The sequence below is a fragment of the Thunnus maccoyii genome, chromosome 20, assembly GCF_910596095.1.
Source record: "Thunnus maccoyii chromosome 20, fThuMac1.1, whole genome shotgun sequence".
NCBI lineage: Eukaryota > Metazoa > Chordata > Actinopteri > Scombriformes > Scombridae > Thunnus > Thunnus maccoyii.
Genome location: NC_056552.1, coordinates 3,821,086 through 3,838,704, shown reverse-complemented (window position 1 = coordinate 3,838,704; position 17,619 = coordinate 3,821,086). Strand labels below are relative to the sequence as shown.

The 17,619-nt window shown below is 39.7% G+C and overlaps 1 protein-coding gene across 8 annotated transcripts in view; it reads right to left on the bottom strand.

Annotated features, from left to right (window-relative positions):
• Positions 1-429: 429 nt before the first annotated feature.
• The window catches only part of baiap2b (BAR/IMD domain containing adaptor protein 2b), a 93,505-nt gene continuing 76,315 nt past the window's right edge, over positions 430-17,619 (bottom strand). For 3 of the 8 annotated variants that reach the window (XM_042397876.1, XM_042397880.1, XM_042397878.1), the window contains 7 exons: positions 16,925-17,161; positions 15,402-15,600; positions 13,934-14,135; positions 13,489-13,569; positions 12,959-13,127; positions 11,475-11,512; positions 430-2,621 (listed from right to left, as the gene is read on the bottom strand). In XM_042397876.1, the coding sequence (XP_042253810.1) occupies positions 2,477-2,621; positions 11,475-11,512; positions 12,959-13,127; positions 13,489-13,569; positions 13,934-14,135; positions 15,402-15,600; positions 16,925-17,161 (1,071 nt within the window). In that variant the 3' untranslated portion in view covers positions 430-2,476. The other 5 variants (XM_042397877.1, XM_042397882.1, XM_042397879.1 and 2 more) reach the window with 5 other exon arrangements.

Sequence of the window (17,619 nt, the reverse complement as noted above, 5' to 3'; positions counted from 1 at the left end):
GTGTTTTTTCAATAAACACATGACGCCACTGTTACTTTTGTCTACCTCTGCCTGAACTCACAGACTACTTGTTTCTACTCACCATTTTCGAGTGGTAAATCTGCCAGTTATCATTGTAAACTGTATGTATCATGCAAGAAAGGAAAGCTTGACAGGCTTAGCAACAGTAACCAAGCAGGGTGAGGCTGAGTGAACAGTCTGCAACTGTACGTCACAGTTGGACGTGTCCACAAGTCCAGAAGACCACACAACTGCCAAATTTATTTTCCTAGGATGGCGAAGTCATGACATGCCCTACTCTGCCTCTGATTGGCTAGTACTCGTTGTTTTATTGGTTGGGTTGGTTAAGGTTAGGGTAAGAATATCAGGGTAAGCCAGTCAGAGACAGAGTAGGGTGGGTTATGACTTTGCCATCCTAGGGAAAAAAAAATATTGTCACCTGGCTACACCCATCTGTGGCTAATGAGTGTGGAGGTCAGTACAACAATCAATAAATAATGATCAATTACAAGATTTAAAGTGCAGTTACTCTTTAAATTATCTTCTACCTAAGGTGAATACTTATTGCATATGTGGACAAACTGATAATTATGAATTCTCTTTCACAATTCATTAAATTAACTAAGGCACATAGCCGATCACTGAACGTATGAATCTATTTTTTGTATAAGTTTTGTAACTTAAAACATGACTCTGCTAACATCGTAGGCACATCTTCTTTTTTAAATTTCCAAATCAGTTTCAAAACCATAGTTTACTATTTTAAAAGTTACTTTCAACCTTCAAATCTTTGTTTTAGGTTTATGAATTCACCTTGTATTTTAAATTCTCCGCTAAAAGTTACACTGATGAAACTCATCAGTAAGATAATAATACATATCCTCACCTCCATCACACTGACAGGAGGCAACATTTAAGAGTCCGTCCACCCAAACTGTGAATCTTAAAATCTGGATGTGGAGATAACAACAAGAGGTAAATCAGACGCTGATATTTTTGGCTCTACTCTGGCTCTACAAATGGAGGTGAATATAATTAAATTTGTGGTTCAATATCAGTGTGTCTTTCAAGAGACAATGTCCAGGTTACTCTGGATAAACCACAGACTCACTGTCAACAGGTGTTTCAGTGATTATTTCTGGAGAGTGTTGGGCTTGAGGCAGAAATCTCACCAATAGCAGCTTCGGCCCAATTAAACCTTTAACTATTTGATTTTATCAGCTCAGTAGACCTAATAACCTATATTGGTGTAACTCTGCTTCTATGTCATTCTGCATCACAGTCCATGGTTATATTAAACATGATAGAAGACTATTTGCAATCACATAAAGTTTATTTCCTCCTGTTGATTGTATCATTGAATATTTCTGTGTTGAAAACGTTGCTTTAAGAAGATCTTACAAACTGCTCGTTGTTCACTAAGAACAATATTAATCAAACATGAATCAAGTGAAATCTGAGAACCGGTACAGTGCATTATCACTGTAGGTACAAACACCTGCAGCGCTGCTTAGAGTATAACTAATATTACAGAATATAAGATTTCTTTTGAGTATACAATTAGTTGAAGATACAGTACTATGAGTAGTGTGCTTAACAGTTTTGATGCGATCACTCAGCACAAATTTTATTCCACGGATACTGCTGATTTTTCTGGCTAGTCTATTTTCTCTGGTGCATTTCAGCACTTTTTTTTTTTTTTTTAATCTCTGTCATCTGCTGAAACACATCTGACTTGTCGTGGTTTAGATTATCCACCTTGATTCAGACAGACTTTTCTGCTTTCTCGGTGTGTGTAACAGTGTTCGACGCCGCACCAGCACTCGTTTTTTTTTGTTTTTTGTTTTTTGTTTTTTTAACTCGTGAGAAGGCAGTACTGTACTAACAGGTGAGGCTACAAGGTGAAACACCTGACGAGATGTATAGCTTACCAACGTTGAAGCCCTTTTGTTGACAAGGCAGGGAGGGAGGAAGCATTTAAAAGCACAGAGACGTCTTCAGGCGACATCTCAGACTGCCTACAGATTCACATGAGGAGTCAGTCGTCAGTCTTTGGGTGGTGATACAATCTAAGAGGCAATAATTCAGGTTTTGAAAATGAACCCATGTGAGCCACCAAAGTGAACATCTATTCTTCTTATTTACCGCCACATGCATCACCATTATCCAACAATGTGAGCACATGCCTTTACAGAAATACAATTAAGTGATTTTTTTTTAATATTCTTCTTTGCTTTCAATGTGCTTTCCCATCCTAAAAGATCAAATATAAAAATCAATTCAAGCATTTATTGACATTATCTCTCAACTATTATTGTAAATGTGAATCGTTGTGGTGCGGTTCATTTGCTGGTCGTATTGAATTCTTATCGTATCGTAGCACTACGGTAATAATACTGCAGTTGAATCAGAGCTGTGCAGCTGAGGGGGAAGAAGTCGTCCACCCCGCAGCTGGTTTAAAATGGGAGGGGAAAGATCAGTAGTCCCCCGGGGGAGTTATAGCCTTCTCCACGAAGTCATAGTGAACTTCATCAAAGTGCTTGTCCTCGATCTCATCTTCATCATCAGAAATGGGCGGTTTGGCTGGAGCCTCCACGGCAGGCTCAATGGGTGGATCACAGCTGGGAAGAAGAAGGAAAACAAAAACACATTTAGTGCCAAAAATGTCAGAAATTAAAAGGTCAAAGAGCACAAGTGAATAAAAGTCTGATGAGTCATGCAAAAAAACGAGGAAGGAGAGGTGCAAATGATGCAGAAACATGCAACATGTTTCCTGAAATGTCTGATTATTACACCCAACAGTCAGCTGAAGACACCAAAATGACACATAAAAACAAAACAGTGATGGAAATAAGACAAGAACCGGTCCACAACACCCACAGACGAAGTGAACATGAAGTCATTTGTAGTGATGATGGAAAAAAAATAAAGGGAGAGAGAGAGAGAGGTCGCATGAAGACCCGGACTGAAAGTTCAGTCACTTACGATGGTTTTTTGGTCACTCAGAAGCGGGCGTAATCAGGCCCTGTACTGAAAGGCAGAGACAGTCCCCATCTGTCAACATCATATATTACAATATATTGTAATATGCAGCAGAGCTCAGTGTAACAAGTCATATATACAGCAATGTTCTTATAAGGCTTATCTATGATATAATTAATTAGTATTAACCCAAAGTTGTTGATGTTGTGCAGCATTTTCTTAAAACAGGCTGTAATAATTTGTTAAGTACTGTAAACTAATGAGACCATGACTTAGATGACTGGGAGCCTCTGTTAAAAACATCATAGTTTCCTGTCAAAAGCAGGATATCAAACCTCCACCTTCCGATTTAGGAGGCAAGTATGCACATTTACTTAAATTCTGAAGTTAATTGCACACATTTTTTCCACAAGGGAAATATCTAACTTTTTAATCCACTACATTTATGTGACGGTCGGAGTTTAAAGTTACTAAAAAGACTCAAATTTTACTTGGAGCTCAAAAAGAAACTAAAGATAAAGTACATGTATAAAAGTTGTCTGTCTCATAGCAATATGGTATCTTCAAAATGTCAACTTCTGAGGTATCACAGGTGTTTTCAGTTATCCTGGTTGAATAGACGTCTTCTTAGATTGAGTGGAGCTGTGCTGGGATGTCACTAAACTACATGTACTGACAAGAAAGTGACGGGTAAATCAATCAAGCATAACCACGCCTGCGTAAGAGGTCTAATCTGCCAAACTAAGTGAAAACACCCGTGTGGATGGACCGTGGGCTTCAACATTAACCGTTTTGTTGCGCAGTGTATTTCAGACATTATCCAAAGAATTTATAAAGAGGAAGACAGTGGAGCATGTAATCATTCATCTGAGCCAATAGTTTATGGTGGTATATGGTATACCGGTCAAGATATCAATAAAACACTCTAACTTACAAGGTGAGAGTTGCTGCTCACAATAACAAATCCACTGCAGTTTTTTTTTTTTAGCATTTTAGCATCTTTCAGCTGATTGTTTTGGTTTTACAATTAGAAACTTTAATGTTTTGGTTCACTGCTCTCATCAGCGTCTTTTTTTAGCCAAAGGAGGTGGAAAACCTCAAAGATCTACTGTACACTACCTTCTTAGCATCAGATGGAAGACTGACAAAGTTAGCAACTAACTGTTGAACATAGTGGAGTATTTAGCAGATAAAGAGCCAGATATTTCCTTCAGGAGTCAATAGAGAGTAAAAACAGAGCTAAAAGAGAGTGAATACATTCACTACGTGGACACAAACACTACACCAGATGAATGATAAATAGGCAACTGTTTGTTAACACAATCACCTTATCAACTCACAAGGTGATAAAATGTCAGTGTTTAGTTTACAGCTTGTTTCTGCTGCCACCTTGTGGCCAAAAAGTAGGTTACTGCAGGTTTAAGTTATATTTTAAATGCAGGACTTTTACATGTAATGAGTGCTTTTCCATTGTGGTTCTTTTTAAGTGCATCTTTCTTTTAATGACATACAAAAAATAAAAAATAAAACTCTGAAGAGGCTCTCAGTCAACTTAACGATGGTCTTGTTTGTTTATGTAGTTTCATGATGTATCTAAAATTATTGGGATAATTTTCTGATATCAAAATGCAACATGAATACATTCATAAACACAAACAGATTACTGCTCTACAATCTTAATTATGACCCAAATACACAATATTTACCTCAAAAAAACACAGGTGATAAAAAATAAAACAGGCACAGACACACAGACAGGCATATAAACCACAACACAGTCAACTAAAGAAACCAGTGTTACTATAAAATGAATATGCCGTGATTAGGACGCACATACACCAACACACACACAGTTGAGTTGAAAAAGGTACCTTTGCTAGCAGCAGGAGGAGCAGGCCAGTGGGTGTATGGCAGGTCAGGGCGGGTAGGATGCAGTGTAACTACTACTGTGCACTGAATACACACACATACACACACGGTACATGCAACAAGGCCGGTGGGAGGTTATGACGGGAACCGCCTCGGTTTCCCGGGAAATGTCGACATGAGAGGTGACATCAAATGTACAAGAGGAGCCGCTGGCTGATGTGTTAAAGCAAGAGGATGATCACCAGTAGGTTAGTTTTGAGAAAGGAAAGAACTTTTTTCTTTTAGGATATGTTCAACAAGCAAAACACAACCTTTCTGGAGAAATCAGAGCTCAGACATAAAGAGCTCAATTTACTGCTGCTATTTCAGGATTTTTACAAACCTGCTGAAGATTATGGGGACGCTTTAGTTTATGGGTCCTTTCATTTTTATACTAATTTCCTGGAAATTTTCGGGTCATTTACAGGTAATTAACAGTTCATTTTTAGAACATTTTAAAGCACTGGAGGTGCAATTTGGTACAATTTACAAGAAAAAACAGAAAAAAATGTTTCAGTGGTTAATATGTAGTTGTTCATTTGCAAAAATTCTTAATAAATTACACACTAACTACACACTTAAAGTATTTTCTTTCAGTTAAAGAATTGTTAGGTGTCTAGTTTATTACGAATTTTTGCAAATTACCAACAACATATGAACCCAAATATATTGAGTGGGCACTTATGAACATAACTAAATTGATACTTTTTTCAGTTTTTTCTTATAATTTGTACCAAATTGCTCCACTCTTTCTGTAAAAATCCTAAAAATTGAAGTTGAGATGAAATGAAAATTTCCTTTTTAACTCTTTTAGATCATGTCCCTGGTATATATGCTGTACCTATTTAACAATATACCCCCCCCAAAAAAATCTATTTCTTTTTATTCTTATATCAAAATCCAATCATGTTTCTTTCTGGAAAAAACAAAATATGACATGTGCTTACGTAGGCTTGAACCAACTGATTTCAACCGATAATATCATGACATCAACCAGTCTTCAACTTTTAGAGTCACAGAGCTGAGATTCATTATGACACGCCGACTTCAACGTTCAAATCAAATTCCTCTCGGCGTTATTTCCTGCCTGTCTGTCCTGTTCCACTCGGAAATATGTCACGATACGGAAGTTAAATACTCTCTAGATCTACTCTTCAACCATTAAAGGACCAGTGTGTTAAGATTTAGTGGCATCTAGTGGTGAGGTTGCAGATTGCAACTAACTGAATACTCCTCCCTACTTGGTTTGTCCGTTCTGGGCTACTGTAGAAACATGGTGGTGCAACATGGCAGGCTCTATGGAAGAGGACCTGCTCCCGCTGTAGATATAAAGGGCTCATTCTAAGGTAACGAAAACACAACTATTCTTATTTTCAGGTAATTATACACTAATAAAAACATACTTATGAATATTATATTCCATTTCTGCTGAGTCGGTTCTGCTAGATGCCACTAAATTCTACAAACTGCACCTTTAATCACCTTTCCAGGAAATCAGTATAAAATTAAGGGATCTGCAAAGTAAAGCGTTACCTAGATTATTCTAAAATAAAGATATTTGGGTTTACAGATCATAAAAGCAAACACATTTGGCTTTTGAAGACTAATTTGGAGACAAATAAAAAAAACATATCTAACACACAAAAAAAGAAATAAAAACTCAAAGCCTGACTGTCTCACAGGATATAAACTTTCTTCTGGATAAAAGATAAACAAACAGAAACAACCAAACATGTCCAGCTGAATAAATTTATTTTATACTTTTTTAAAGTAGAAATTCACCATTTGAGATCATCAAATGTTACACTTCTTTGGCGCCCCCAAAGCATGCATATCCATAAACTCTCTGTACAATATTTTTTAAAGATTCTTTTACAACGAAACCCTTCAAAATAAAATCACATCAATCGATGTAAGGAGTTATTTGGCCACAGGTGGGTGGTGTGCTATCTCTGCAGCGATGGCAGTCATACCTTGGACTTATTCTAGTGAAGAAAGAAGAAACACTGGCAGCTTCCAGTCGTTTGCACTCGACTTTTGTCTCTAAATTCATCAAAAACAGAGATGGAAAAAAAAGGGGGGGGTTGGCAAAGCTGCGGGGGTAAAAAGATGAGCGTTCAGGTCACCGACACACACAAACGAACAGAGAGGAGAGGAAGAAGAGAGCGAAGAGAGACAGCAGACATACGCAGCAAGGACAACATTACTACAGTGCAAAAAAAGTCCATCTTCAATTAAATCTGTTTCTGAAACAGATCAGATAAGTGACACTGCTAGAAAACCAGTGAAAATATCTGCTTTTTAAGCTCATTTGAAGAAAAACAAATCAATAAATCACCTTAAATAATTTGTAAAGACAGACATTTTTTTGCAGAGTAGGAGGCGTGGGAGAGGTTTTAGCTTTTCACCTCCTCTCTTTGGTCAGCATTTGTATGAGATTTAGAAGCCGACAATATGAGAAAGACCAATTGATAGTGGGCTATTGTTAGCGGACATCAGATGTCGACAGCAGGACAGTGGTTATTAGTAAAGACAGGCACTAACTGGACCGACATACAGACATACAGACACATCAGCGTCTTTATTCAGCACAGAGAGAGAATCAGACAAACAGTTCTTTTTTACCTCCAAAGAAACATGATGCCTTTTACTCACTGAGGTTGTTTTTTTTTTTTAAATCATAGCCTTTAATTGCAGAGACAACAGTACAAGAAGGCTGAATGAGGTTCCTCTCTCTCCCCCCTCTCTTCAAGGCTGCGGAGAGGCTGTGCTAGAAATGTCAACGTTGGATAAATGTGGCACAGTGACGCCAATGTTTCATTATCACGACGCTGCCGATGCTTCATTTGATCCTTTGGATCCGTAAGTTCGTCAGCATATGTGTTATTAACAATCATTTACAAGTCTTAAGTTGCCATAAAAATATGTAATTCACGTTAACATTTAATCTATTTAGTAAGAGGCACTACAATGTGTCCGAATGTTTAAAAAAACAAGAGTTAAAAGGATTGAAAATGTAAAGCGAAGTTTCGATATCATGTGCACCGAGCCAAACAGCAGTACCAGTTGTCTTTTCTTTCATGCATGAACACTAGTTAATCGAACTAGGGCTGCAACTATTGATCATTTTCATTAGCATATTAAATTTAGCGAATTAGAAATCATTTAGTCTGTAAAATGTTGTCTTGTTTTGTCTAAAGATGTTCAATTTTCAACTATATAAAACAGAGAATTTTCTTTTGAATTTGAGAAGCTGGAGTCAGCAAATGTTTGGCTTTTATTTTGGTGTAAATCGTCTGTTAATAGACGCGACTCGTAGCCTTGCGTGTCTCTCGGGGACGAGGGTTTAGTTGACCCCATTCAGCCTTGACATGATATTCACACACACACCACAACAGATAGCCAAAGGACCCCCCCCCCCCCCCCCCTCCCCGATGAGCACCTGGGTTTGTGTGTCTGAGCACAGTTTCCCTCCATAAAGAAGTTGAAGAAATTTCAAAGGCTGATACCAAAAAAATGTTACATTACGTTTGTTTACAGAAAGTCAGAAATATAGACTATTACTTTCATAAGGTGCGTTATTGTTTTTTGTTTTGTTTATGAACTGATTATAGATATACTGTATGACAAGCACTTCTGTATGGCACATATATGTACAGTAAACATTCCCGTAATATGTTCTCTCTGCTCTATAAGTTAAAACATTTACATTATTCACTACTCGTGATACATAGCCTCTTCTCTCAGAGGGATACAAAACCTCACAGCATGAAAAGGTAAAGTTACTGTTAGATACTGAAAGACCCAGTAAAAGTATTGATTGTAATGTTATTTCTTTTTTTTTTACAATATGAAAATCCTCTTTGGGATCAACATCATTAAATATTTACACCCTGACTTACAATTCCTTTTACATCGTCATTCCGATGGAGAGCGCTGACATTTGTGGAAATCAGGTTCCTTTGGGTGGGGGGGGGGATATAACCCCCAGCGATATATATGTATATATATATATATAAAAAAGAAATGTACATGCATGAAAGACAAGCAAAAGATACATTTTCCTCAAAGAAAATGTCCATCACATTGATTTTGAGCGTTTGGATGGCACGGAGTCCGTTTTGTTCGGGTTTGGCTTCGCACCGAGGCTTCACCAGTGGCCCGGTGTGGTTACCGACCAGTTAGACAGCACAGGGAGCAGTGGGGAGGAGGAGGAGGGGGAGGAGGAGGTGAGAAGGAGAGGGGAAAAGATACAGACCAAAGCCTCTTCCTCGCATTGATTGATTGGCTCGGGGGGGAGTTTATTGCCGTTAGCAGGAGGTAGGGCAGCATGGGGATAGGTGGGAGGTGGAGGTAGGGGTTTTCGTAGGGGGGGAGAGGGGGGTTGGGTTGGTTGAGGGTCAGCGAGGTGCCTGTCCTATCGCATCATCTGGCTGAGTCTGTGCCTGTTTGTCTGTCTGTCCTCACACTGTCGATATCAGTTTGCCCTCTGTGGAACTGTGGACAAAGAGAGGGAGAGGCTTCCAGGTGGGCTGGCTCAGGAACAAACAGCAGCAAACACAACCAGGACACATGTGGAAGTAGAAACCACGTCTACCCGTCCAACACACAAGAAATAAACCCCACAAGGCTGAGAGCTCCATTTGATCTGACCCTTCACTTCCTGTAATATGACGGCTGGTATATTTTTCTTATTGTCAACAAATCTCACACGTAGAGCCAAACCAACGATGAACTGATCTAGTATTGTTAGGCTGATATATCTTATTCCTTCTGTGCCGTTGTTGTCCAAAAACTATTAAAAATACATGAATGAGTCACACCGCTGCACTGGCTGACATTTCTCTTCATCATGAAGAGTTTGGAGCCGTTTCTAAACAAACAAACGTGACCAAAGACTAATAACAGCCATCACGTTTTCCAGCTTGTTGTGCTTTCTTGTGCTCACTAGTCTGTCCTGATGTACCTGCACGCATGTCTTTAATGTGTGTTGATTTATGTTCTGTATGTCTGTGCTTCTGCCTTTGTATATTTCAGTTAGTATCTGATGTCTAATAATGCAGCACTATGTTGTTTTATCCAGTCAATATTTCTATTAACATTAAGATTTCCTTTTGCTTTCATGTCTTGTATTATGTGTTTCTGTGTCCCATGTTTTAATTAGTACCTGACAATGTAGTACAATGCCTTGTATAATTTTGTTACCAACATTAATACTCTAAAACTTTTTATTATTGTTTTACATGCTTATAAATGTTCTAAATAACTTTGTATTGTTTTTTTAGTGTGACTTTGTAACATCCATCCATCATAAATAGCCTCTGTTGCATTCACAGCAATGTGTATTAATGTGCACTGTCGCTGTTAAATTAACCAATAAATAAAATAAAATAAAAACCATGTTTTTGCACATGCTCAGTAGGCGTCTGTATTACACAGAACTACTCTCTGGAGACTCAAAACGTGATCGCTGTTATTAGTCTTTGGAGCCATTTCTAAACAAACTAACGCGACCAAACTCTTCATGATGAAGGAACATGTCACCGAGTGCAGCGCTGTGACTCACTGATGTGTTTTTAATAGTTTTTGGACAAAAACGGAGGTCTATCAGGCTTTGGATACACACACAATACATGTAAGTAGATCAATTCATTGTTGGTTTGGCTCCACACATGACATTTGTTGACAATAAGACAAATATAGAAAATCAGCAGCCTGATCGTTTAACTCTACATGAGAAGGGTTTGAAGCAGGGATTGGGTGGGTGGGTGCAGTTAGCAGGTGGAAGCGCTACTGGGAGATGCATGGTGCATGGGGGGCAGTTAGCTGGGAGGTCAAAGCATGAGTGTTTTCATAAATTAAGGAACAAAAGAAAACTTAAAATCAATTTAAAACTTCAGAAACCAAATGAACCAATAGCATGCCTTAAAATGTCATCTACTTTCACTTGTTTTTAAAAAAAAACTAGAAACACTTATTTCTAAAAGGTCCTGTTTGGGTTAAAGCAGCCTTCTTCAGTAAATCATTATGCAGTACACGCTGTATGATCATAGTATCTTATCAAACAAATGCAAACAGAACAGAATGGAAACATAAAAGAGCACAAAGAAAACAACACAAAACAAAAATGTGCTGTGTGTGTGTACTGTTGGGTTGTGTGTTTGCGGGTCTGAAATTTTAGGTGTTTAGGCGCCATGAAAACGTCCCAATCCCTCAACTCTCCGTCTTCAACATGGTTTCAAGTCAGTTCTCATTAAGTTCAGTCAATTCATTTATTATGGGTTTTTTTTTTTTCTCCTAACGTGGAAAGGCCAATTATCAGCGCACTCTAGTCTTTGTCAGCGCTGCCGACTCTCCGTTCGGCTCTGACAGCTGCTGCTTCTTTTAATCTGCAGCAAAGAGATTCACTAGAAACAAGGTCACAATTCCTCACTGCCTTCCCGCCCACAAACGCTGCGGAAACACATATTTAATTTTTATGATATTACTGCTTGAACTGACTGAACTGGAACTGAGTTGATTTTGGCAACAATATAAAATAATCAACATTAAAAAAAGGGTTAAACAGGTAAAGTAGTTCTTACCTTGTGGGGAAGCGAGGCTCATACTCTTCAACTCCCTGCTGTAAAGACAAAATAAATGAGACAGGAGAGATTTAGTCTTTGTAATTTATTTTGAATTAACATATAATTAATTGTTGAAACTGTTGGTAGAAAGTTGCAATAACCAACAGGAGTCAGCAGATGGCAGCAGAGAGACGCAGTAGATGAGATACTGCAGGATCTCTTTAATTGTATGACTATAAACTTGACATGAAATTGTCAGATAACCAATATGATCTGATGTGTTTTCTAACATTATTGACACAATTCTATTAAACTGGAAGCAGAGGAACCCACCGACCCATTTAGCCCTGTTAAATGAAACAATTAATTTGTTCTGGCAACCTTTTATTGACTATTTCAACAAGTTAAGCTCATGATCTGTTGTTGAACCTCTCTCTCTGAAAAAAGTATGTTCAAGTACTTCTTTATATATAATTGTATTAATGCTTTTTGTACAACATATTGTACCAAACCCCCCCCCAAAAGTATAAAAAGATTAAAATGTCCATATGACAGAAATCTATACTGTAAAATCTCTAGTTTAATACCTTATAGCCCTTTGGTTTTTATTGTCTGGTCTGCCTGTTAATAAGCATTAATTTGGTAATTTGTGGGTCAAAAGACATTTAAATGTTATGTTAAATAATGTTAAAATATGTTAAAATAGATGTCTTTTGACCTGCAGATCATAAAATCAGTGTTTACTATGTGACTGAAGCATTTCGGACACTTTCATGTGCACATACTGTAAAAGATGTTTCCGTCCCTAAATGCTGTGAAGCAGAAAGAACAGTTTAAGTTGTTACATGACTGCTGAGCGATTAAGCGTCGCCCACATGTATCATTCCAGGTGAGGCGTAGGAGGAAGGCCGTGGCTGATGGAGAAAGGGTTCAGCGTTGTGGAAGTCTACTCTTGATTTTGCCTTTTGAAAAATTAACCCCCCCCTCCTCCATCAACCACCACCACAGCTGCCTTCTCTCTCTCCCTCCCTCTCTATTTCTTTCAGTCGGCTGGGCGAAACCTCACTCTGTTACCGACTGATGCCTGTCACAAGTGCTTCCCTCAGAGACAGAGGCAGCCAAGCGCAGAGGTAGACTCCTCCAATCTGCCACGTTTTACACTCGACCCTCTGTGAGCAGGAACATGTGAAGTGAGGGAGAACTGATCTCTGCGTTTATATAAGCTAATGTAGCAGAGCGTTCTCCCCGCGCGCTGTGGCACAGGAGAACTCCCAGTGCCGATATCGGAACAGACAGCCAGTCAAAGAGAAGCTATTCCTGTTCTGGACCTACATCTCCCTCGCATGTAGTGAAAAGCTTTCTCTAAACTTTCTGACACAGACAAACGCAGATATTTGCCAGGTTTTGCGTGACAGCTCAGCTACTGTTTCACGTGTATACCCGTGCGTGGGTAGATGCCAGTGTGTGTGTTTTTGTGTGCTTGTTTTGCAGCCCCCCCCCACCTGTGAGAAGCCTGGAACCGCTACGCTGTAGGGGCGTTGTTGTCTGCCATGCAGCGCAGCAGCGCTCTGTGCCGCCATACGTTGGTGGATGCCGTAATCAGGCATGGGGAGAGCCATGTCTTCTCTCTCTAGAAGGTTTCCCGTGCTGCTGCTTTTCCCGTGATGGAGGCTGGAAACACACGGAAAATGAGGAAACTGTAAACATGTTTTCCCACCACCGAGGCAATTCCTCCTGAGCCAATCAGGAACAAATATGTTAGTTTGTGGGTGTTTATGGGGAAGATCTGCAGGGGAGCAATCAGTGGGTTGTTGCTCATGATTGGTTTCTTAAATTCACTGTTTTCATTGTTTTCATGTATTCAAGTTTCATCAAAATCCAATCAGAGGTCAATATTCCCCCAAAACAGAATCAACAATGACAAAAAGATACTGTATATATGTTTGATTACACAAACCAATAATCAAGAGGCTAATGTGTTGTAATGTAATGACTTATTTTTTAGGACAAAAGTAAAAAAACAAACACCTACTTGTGTACTCGAAGTTGCCTCATGGAGTCGCCTTCACCGTCGGCGATCACCCTGGTGTAGGAGAAAGGAAACCAGCCACGCCTGGAAAAAGGTGAGGGAGTGGGAAACCAGATATTAAAAACTAATTAATATCACTTTTTGGGCTTATTGAAAACTTTTATGTACCAAAAAAATGAAGATTTGATGAATTCTGTAGGGGTGTTGTAATCGTAGACAATCCGTTTAGGCAGGAATGGTGAAAAAATGTGCTTTATACAAACAAAGTGGTGGCATCTGCACCATAAACTACTCACTGCTTCCTTTGCTAATGGCCTTACATTCCACTGAATGCAACTAAAATCTGTTAAACAATGTTTAAGCAAAGCTAAGTATCATACAGTCAGACTGAAAACATCTTCAAAGAAGGCGAATAAAACATTTCTTTGAATATAGAAGTTACACTTACATCCTTGTCTTCTCATTCTCTCCGTAGTGCCACCCGTCGCGGGCTTCGGGGACCAGCAGGGTTATCACGTCGCCCTCGGTGAAGCTGAGCAGAGTGCTGTTGTCGCCAGCTGCGTGGGAGAAGATGGCCTGGACACGGGTTCTCCCGTTCCTCTCCAGCCCTGCTGCCATGGAGCTGGACCGAGGCAGCGTACGGGTCTCCACTGGTAGAGATAACATGAGAACACAGACGGCTTTCAGTCTCCATCTCGCCAATAATAAACACTATTGACTGGTGTAAAAACATGTCTGGCTATACAGTGTTTTCCCTATAATTATGCAGGCCTGGTGGGCCACTGGGCCAATGAGATCCCCCACCAGTCAAATATCCATCCATTCGGAAATCAATCAATCCGAAACGTGAGTCAACCTCTGGTGTTGTTGCCCGGGAAACTCTTGATGTGATGCAAGTGCCACTGCCATCAGAGTCCCTTTATATTACTGCAGAGCGAGAGCGAGCGTGTATAAGATCAAGGTTAGCTAACATGAGTGTTGTGCATTGTTTTCATTTGATTGAGGAAAATAGGCAATTCATGTTTAGTTTGAGTTGTATGTAAAATACAGAATGCAGTATTTACAGTTATAGCATTTACAGTAAAATGTACACGTCAGGATAAACCTGGAAATGGTACTTATTCAGTGTTTATGTGGAGAATACACTATAAACGCTTGGTTTCCGGTTAAACGGAAATGCTTTTATTTTGAAGGTTTCCAGGAAATTATCTGGCCTGTTGTTGTCGCTAGTTTAGAGTGAAAAAACGCTCAAGATGTTGGGCACGAGCTTCGTCGTTTCACCGTTTTGTAAACTGCAGCATGTTGGAGGAGCATAAATATGCTCGTTTTGGCTTGCACTACACAACAGTGAGCATGGCACCACCTAAAAAGAGAAAAAGCTCTAACGTGGTTGACAGACAAACAAATATATCAATGTTTTTCTACCAAAACTCTAGAGTCAAGTAAAAATACAGATGGGGAAGAAGTGAGAGGGGCAGCTTATTAAGTCATCCTCTCCTTGTGACCACTTTGTTTTATGTCTTGAATATACCAAGCAAACAAAAAATTGAATGCAAATATAAATTGCTGACTGCAGGAATACGCCATCCCCCGTGCCTTTTCTCTTTAGGCATTTACTGGTTCCATTACAGAGCTGCTTTCTCTTTTGTAATTTTGAATGATTCACTATTTTATGAAACTTCCTCCTGTCCTACATCATGTTTCTACCACTTTCATAACACATAGCCATTAATTGTTAATATTAAATATCAAAATGAAGACTATAAAGTTGATACAATACCACTTAAAAAAAAACACTTTCATAACTGCCCCTATTAAATGTTTCTTACAGTTTGCAGCCTTCATCCTACCAATTCCCTTGAAAGAGAATAAATTTAGAGCGTAGTTGAACATTAGTGCGCAGCTTGTGATCTTACTCAGTGTGGTCTTGCTCTTGGCAGGGGCGACCTTGCGAACAGGCAGGGTGTTGGAGTAGACTTCATGCCGCTGGGTCTGCGGAGAGACTTTGCCCTGCGCCACCTTGCCCTCCATCCACTGCTGGTAGTCTTCTCCTCCGTGGGCGCCGGCCGTGCCGTTCATCACCGACATCCCTCCTTCCACGCCTCCCATCAGCCTCTGCAGAGAGGCGGCGACCACATTTGCATAAAGGCAATTAAAAACACAGAGTCTCTTTCACGTTACATAACATCCTGCAGCTCATCAATAATAATAATGAGGTGGAAAAGTGGATCTGGGTCATGAAATGCTGATTAATGAAAAGACTACATTTGAGTGCACGTTTGTTTAAAGATAAACATATGGAATGACTGCTGGGAGAACGAGAAGACTTTCAAAGTGTGTTTTTTAATCCGGGAACATAAAAACGCCACTGAGGCTGCAGCATGACTTTTAATTAGCAGCTCGGGCCAGAATGAGGCAGCGTTTCATGTAAATCTTGGATGTTTTTCCTTAGTAAGTCGGTCGGCAGGAGGATGAGGCAGGGTGTTAAAAGAGCCTGAGGAATTTACAGTAAGTGTCCTCGGTGCAACAAGCTAATTAGCATGGATCGCTAACGATTTCATTTGCATTCATGAGAGTTTTCTGAGGATGCGTTGAGGGCTCATATGACGCACCTGCTATATATCCAGAGGCAACAGCCCCCTGACACACTCCAGGGTCTTATTAAAGGTCTCGATAGCTGCTTACAACATCTTATCTGTGGGTGTCTATGTTTGAGAGGGCCCTTTTTTGAGTTTTAGAGCTTGATTGTGACAATATTTTGAGGGATTAAGACAGTTTTAGGGTTTAAAGAGGACATATTCTGCACATTTCCAGCTCTATATTTATATTCTGGGGCTCTACTGGAATACCTTTGCATGATTTACTGTTAAAAAAACTGCTTATTTTTCTTATACTGGCTCTTTAAGCAGCCCCTCAGTTCAGCCTCTGTCTGAAACAAGCCGTTTTAGTTCCTGTCTCTTTAAGGCCCGCCTTCTGATGAGCCCTCTGTTCTGATTGGCCAGCTTCAGGAAGCTTCCCCCAGCTCCGGAGGCTACGTAAACAAACAGCGGTAGTCGGATTTTGCTTTTTTTTCCTCATTCTTTAAAAAGTCAACTTTTCAAATCCATTCGTACATGTTTGAGCTGAAAAATGAACAGAAATGTGCGAGTGGACGACGCAAACAACTCCGTGGAAGAACTTTAGCAACAAAGCTAAAGAAGACAGAAGGCCATCCGTGGGCATGTGCAAACCATCTGACCTCACTTTGATGAGGAAGTAGAGATAACTTTGCAAATGAAGAGATCAGATCATGCTAAAGCCCTTGCTCTTGACTTAGTTTTCATTTTATATCTGACATTATAACGGTATAAAAATCACAAAGAGCATAATAAAAGACCCACAAACACAACACAAACCCGGAGATGATGAATAATGATTTCAGAGCAGTAGAGGAACCGACCTGCTGTCCCATGCCCCCGCTGGCTCTGAGGACTGCCAGCTCTGGAGGCACCGGCAGGGGTTTAGCACCAGGGATGGGCTCAGAAATGGGCATGCCGGGGTGATGAGCACCGGGAACCATGGCGCCTGCTGCACCGCTCATCTGCTGGGCCAGGAACATGGCACGATCCGGTAGTTTGTTGGGCTCAGCACACGCCTGCTGCCACACCGGGATCTTCTGGGATAAAAGCTCCTTCCCCTGGAAGAAATAGAGATACGAGGCGGGTTGAGGTTGCAGTACTGTTAGGTTTGGCTGATTTGCTGATATGTTGGGCACATTTAGACTCTTTTTTGTAAATTTAAGATATGTAGTTTCATCCTGATCAAAGCTACAGAAAACCTGCACCGGGATTCTTTATTTCTTATTCACATTTATCTGTTCCAAAGAAATCTGTCAGCAGAATCCTCTAAATGTGTTTTTACAGAACATGTATAGATTTATTCTAATCATGTGAATCTGCATCAATATATGGATACATTTTGTGTATTTTTTTCATTTAAAGAAAGTGTCCTAGTTCATTTTACATTCAAATGTGAAATGTTCAGAAATGCAAATTGTTCTAATTTACAAATCCTTTAGATCTGCACCAAATGAATCACATGTTCTTGGCACTAAATTACACAGACATCTGTTAACTAGTTTCTGAGACATCCTGC